The sequence below is a fragment of the Poecilia reticulata genome, linkage group LG11 (genome assembly GCF_000633615.1).
Source record: "Poecilia reticulata strain Guanapo linkage group LG11, Guppy_female_1.0+MT, whole genome shotgun sequence".
Classification (NCBI taxonomy): Eukaryota; Metazoa; Chordata; class Actinopteri; order Cyprinodontiformes; family Poeciliidae; genus Poecilia; species Poecilia reticulata.
Window position 1 is genome coordinate 22,352,317 of NC_024341.1, and position 5,100 is coordinate 22,357,416.

At 35.8% G+C, this 5,100-nt stretch overlaps 1 protein-coding gene and 1 gene segment (V, D, J or C); both read right to left on the bottom strand.

Moving 5' to 3' along the window:
- Positions 1 to 1,042: 1,042 nt before the first annotated feature.
- LOC103472812 (Ig kappa chain V-III region NG9-like) lies at positions 1,043 to 1,833 on the bottom strand. The segment is given in 2 exon segments: positions 1,043 to 1,350; positions 1,483 to 1,833. Coding segments are annotated over 2 exon segments (360 nt in total).
- Positions 1,834 to 3,483: 1,650 nt separating this feature from the next.
- LOC103472811 (pro-opiomelanocortin-like) lies at positions 3,484 to 5,039 on the bottom strand. Its single transcript, XM_008422652.2, has 2 exons — positions 4,916 to 5,039; positions 3,484 to 4,160 (listed from the first exon to the last, which is right to left on the bottom strand). The coding sequence occupies exons 1-2, from the start codon at positions 5,030 to 5,032 to the stop codon at positions 3,648 to 3,650; spliced, it is 630 nt and encodes a 209-aa protein (XP_008420874.1). The 5' UTR covers positions 5,033 to 5,039; the 3' UTR covers positions 3,484 to 3,647.
- Positions 5,040 to 5,100: the final 61 nt, after the last annotated feature.

The window sequence follows — 5,100 nt, forward strand, 5'->3', positions numbered from 1 at the left end:
GTTCAACTGTCAGGACTATAAACTCTCCCAGAGCGCTGGAGCATGGAGCTGCTGATGCAAAGTGGCTCTATGGAAATGCTGTGATTATATATGTGATTATATAATTTATCATTACAGGTACCATCATATATTTTAGGCATTGTGTAGTCTTGTGTGCTTTGCAAAATGACTGTCTGAGCTCTTTTTTGTGCTGCAATCTGCAAAACTCTACTGGAAATTGAAATATGTGTTCTGTTTGTCTGCTTAAAAGTAACGTTTGAAAATAACAGCCTTTAAGCAGATATCCAACATACTTATCATTAAGATCACGTTTTGTATTTGAATATGATTTGTTTTTTATCAGTCTGATGTAATATTCTAATTTTCTATGGAATTAAATGTTTTCATCAACTTTTTAGTGGGAAATTATTATAATTAACAGAGAAAAAGACTAGAAAACAGCACTTTGGGTGTAATTAATCTTTACAATGAGCTTTACTCAGTAAATCGTGTCACTGAAACAAATCTTCTATTTCATGTTAATTTCCACCTTTAAATTAAATTGCAATATAATTTTTTATGTTTTCCACATTTTCTGTAAAAGTGCAAACAACTAGTATTAAAATGACAAGTAAAAATTACATGTTTATCAACATCAGCTTGTTTGTTCGCTTTTTGAATTTATCTCTGTTCTGTTGATCAAGTAAGAGATTCAGCAAAGCTGGTGACAGATATAATCTCTGGTATTATTGTATCAGGTAAATTCTAATTATCTTCAAAGTTTTTTAAATATTTTAAACGAGATGGAAAATACTTCATGCTCTACATGCCTTTTCTCAAATTAATTCACATCTTTTGAATAGCTATAAATTGAATATATATATATACGAGATTGAAGCGCAGTGTGCTGTTGTTATATGTATTATGAAAGAAAAAACAATTTAATTAAAATGTGATGTTTAAATTAGCCGTCTTTGAACATGATTCTGTGAACAACTTCTGCTTCAGTGCATCCGTGGATCAGTTCCTCTGCAGCTGAGGGAGGTTTTTGTACGACGTTTTATCACTGTGTGAACGGAAAGCTCCAATCCTGCTGACAGTAATAAACTCCTGCATCTTCAGCCTGAACTCTGCTGATGGTCAGAGTGAAATCAGTTCCAGACTTAGTCCCACTGAAACGATCAGGAACTCCAGGCTGACGATTTGAAACATGATAAATCAGGAGTTTAGGAGCTTCTCCAGGTTTCTGGAGGTACCAGTCTACCTCATCGCTGACACTTTCACTAGCTTTACATTTAATGGAGACTCTCTGTCCTGCATCAACAGACAGAGATCCTGGAGTCTGAGTCATAATTATGTCTCCTGATGAACCTGAAAGATAAAAAAATATTTTAACTCATTAGATTTAGAAAATTCAACTAAAGGTCCGAGCTTATATTTTAATTTCTCCATCACAGCAGAAAGTCTTTGTGGTGAATCTGATGACATCCTGAACATCCTCACCCTGAACCAGGAGCCCCAGGATGGTCAGCAGTAGAGTCAGTGACATCATCATTGTGCTGCTGGTGTGTCAGTGGCTCTGAAAGGCCTGGACAGCCACTGATCAACTCTGACCTTTAACAGCTGGAGGAGCAGAGAGGCAGGACACATATGCAAACACACTCAGTCAGTCACATGGAGTCATCATGTTTCCTCCTGCACACTGACAGATAAACATTTATGTATGTAGCATCATGTAGTAATGATCTGCTTGTGAACTGATTAAATATCAGTTGATGTTCATTTATTAGATCGTGTGAAACTTTTAATCATATTTTGGATTCTGCAGAATAAGATGGTAAACTAAAAATCCTGTAATTCACATCAACAGAAAAATAATTTAACATAACAGGACATTTATTAATTACAACAGTGTTTACAGAAAATAAACAATGCTATGAACCAAATGACATCAAGTTATATATTATTAAACATGACATAAGATTAAAGAGCTGAAATATTATTAAAAACAGGCATGTGTTCTCTTCCCAATTCTTTACCAAATATGAAGAGTCAACTTTGATATTTTAGTTAAAGCTACCTAGAAATAAATGTTTTGGGCTTAAGTTATTTTATTTTCATATCAATATTTTATATATATATATATATATATTCTTAAAACTGAGCTGTTACACTGAGCATGTGTGTGTGTGGGTGGGTGAGGAAGGATGTGTTGAGTGAACTGATGCAGCTGCCGTTCAGTTTCTGCTCTGACTGATGGAGGGGAATTTTGTGTGAGATTTTCTTTTTTGACCAGTTCTCAGAAATTCACCTTTATAGTAATAAACTGCAGCATTTCTCAGCAGCATCTCTTCCTCTTTTTGCTCTCCTCTCCATTTCCTGTAGAGTCTAAAAAGAAATATTTAAAAYGGACTGGTTGTCCTAAAACCGACATGATGCTATGGTTCATCAGTGATGCCTGTCAGTTGTCATGGTAACTAATTGACAAGAGAGGAGTGAAACATTTGCATGAGTTTCATGTACCAGTTTTGATATCTCAGTTTGATTTTTTTRACACCTTTCTGCTTATTATAATGAGGCGTTGTTCATAATCATTCTTAGCAGTTTATGGATGTGCACTTCTGAAAGGAGAGGAAAAAACTCACATACCACATGTATTTTGATTGCAACACTCTTTATACTTTTCTTGATATCTACAATCATTTTATGAAGTGAAAATTAAAATATCACCATGACTCCTCTTTCTTTTATCAATCAACATTTTTTTAACATTGACAATATATGAATGAGTGGAGCTGAAGTAAGAAAATTGAAAATTAATTAAACAGAAATGTATATTTACAGCTTTTTTTGTATTAATAACTTAGTGTTACTACTCTGTAACGTGTTCATGCCCAACTTTAAGTCCATAAAAGTAAGATACAGAAGTGTGCAAGTCATGTGTAACTACTGCCCTCTTGTGGTCATGATAGAGCTGGCATGCGGTTGTTTTTAAAGATTTTAGACATTGCCGCTTTAAAACATGGCTGATAAATGGATTTCAAAGACAACCTTCTATATCTAATATGATAATTCTCTCTATCTTCTGTATCTGTCAAAATACAGAATATCTGTGTCATCTGTCCAAAACCATAACTGCTGTTACTCCTGTTCTCTCTTTTCAGCTCCCTGCTCATAAGAAACACTTCCACCAATTAAAGAATAAGTTACAGTACTGAAACTATAAGTTAGATCATCAATAAATATGTGTTTTTTAAATACTCACCACTAACCTGTTTTATATGTTTTAAGTCTTTTTTCTGTCTTTTTGTGTTATTTTGAACCAGAGATTTATTTTTTTTAATCTCTCTCTTTCTCACTGATTATTTCTGTTTTTATTTTAATTATGTAAAGCACTTTGAAATGCCTTGCTGCTGAAATGTGCTATACAAATAAAATTTGATTGATTGATTGATTGATTTTTATATCTACAAGTAAAGAAATAAAGAGTTTCAGTATCAACAATCTGTATTTTCTGACAAACTATGAATGTGGTTAAATAAGATTTTTCTTTCTTTACAAAAGACTGTAAAGTTAGTATTACATATTTAGTTGTAAGATAAATGTAATAATATTCTGTATTTTGATCATTTCCCCCTCCTGTTCATTTCCATTTCCTCCCTTCTTCCTCACTTTGCTCTYTTCTCCTCCTCTCCTTCTTTGTTGATGACGTTTCTGAAGAGTGTGATGAGCGGCCTCTTGCTGTGCTCCTGCCAGCTCTTCATGAAGCCCCCGTAGCGTTTGCCCACCACAGGGCCGCTCCAGCGGAAGTGCTTCATCTTGTACGGGATGTCTTTTTTATCATGATGCTCATTGGAGGCCTCCTCTGCTTCGTCTTGTGTCTCCTCATCCTCAGCTGTCATTTTTTCCCTGGAAAGCTCCCACCACCTCAGCTCTCCAGGGAAAATCTCAGCTGAGTCCCCATCCACCTTTTTGCCTGCGGGGATTTTCGCTGGATGACGCTTTCTCCCAAGAGGCTTCCCCCAGCGGAAATGCTCCATGGAGTAGGAGTGTTTGGCTTGAGAGGAGGAGGAAGAGGGTGAAGGAGAAAGAAAGACAGATGACGGAGGATGCTGAAGGTGATCACYGCTAAGGATGGTGGTCATCTCATGAGGGTCAAGTCCACAGAGCTGGAAACACTCCTGCAGGATGAGCARACAAATGGGAAATTGTGAGRAAATAAACATATTTTAAATTCTACTGACGTTTCAATTTCATTCAGTAACTCCCATTGRCTGGAACTTGCTATCTCCACTTGCTATTCATAAATATGTTGTCATTTACATAAACTAGACAAAGTTTGGGACCCAGTACAAACCCTTGAGGATCCCCACAAATAATGTCCAAACAACCAGAACAAACATCACCCAACTAACCTAATAACTTTTTATTAAATTGAACAATTATTCAGCAAGCGCAAAAAGCATATTTCTCAAAACGCTATTTCTCACAACAATAATACAGGTTACCCTCTTTATTTTCTTTATTTGGAACAATCCATATCTACAAGGTTCACAGTTGAATGTTGGAAATGCTCTTGTGAAATTACTACATGTTAAAACTGCTTCAGTGTGCAAAGTAAAACCTCAGCTGACAGAATTTGATTTTAACAGGAAAATAATTTCCTCTTCTCACATCTGTAATATTCTTTAATGTTCACGTTTGTCACAACTTTCTGCCTCAAGCTGTTAAAACATCAAACTTCTGTCAAGATTAGATACTTTGCATTACCATYCTGATTGTATGTTTTTATCTATCTTTGCTCTCTAAAAATTAAGAGGTTTTGCTGAAATAAATATTAGTAATCAAATGAATGCATTTGATCAATTWAAAAAWAAARTGTGACATTGTACCCAAACTGACTTTCACGAAGCCAAATGTGTCTGATTGTATTTACCATCATGCTGCTCTCAGAGACGAGCTCCTGGCATCTCTGGCGCTCCCAACAGCGACTGAGCGCCGCTCTGGCCCCGCCCACCGACACTGCAACCACCAATAGCAACACAGGATGCATTCTTCTGATTTCTGCGGGAGATTAACAAAATAAAAGCTTCACATTATGCATTAAGGTGAAGTTCACCA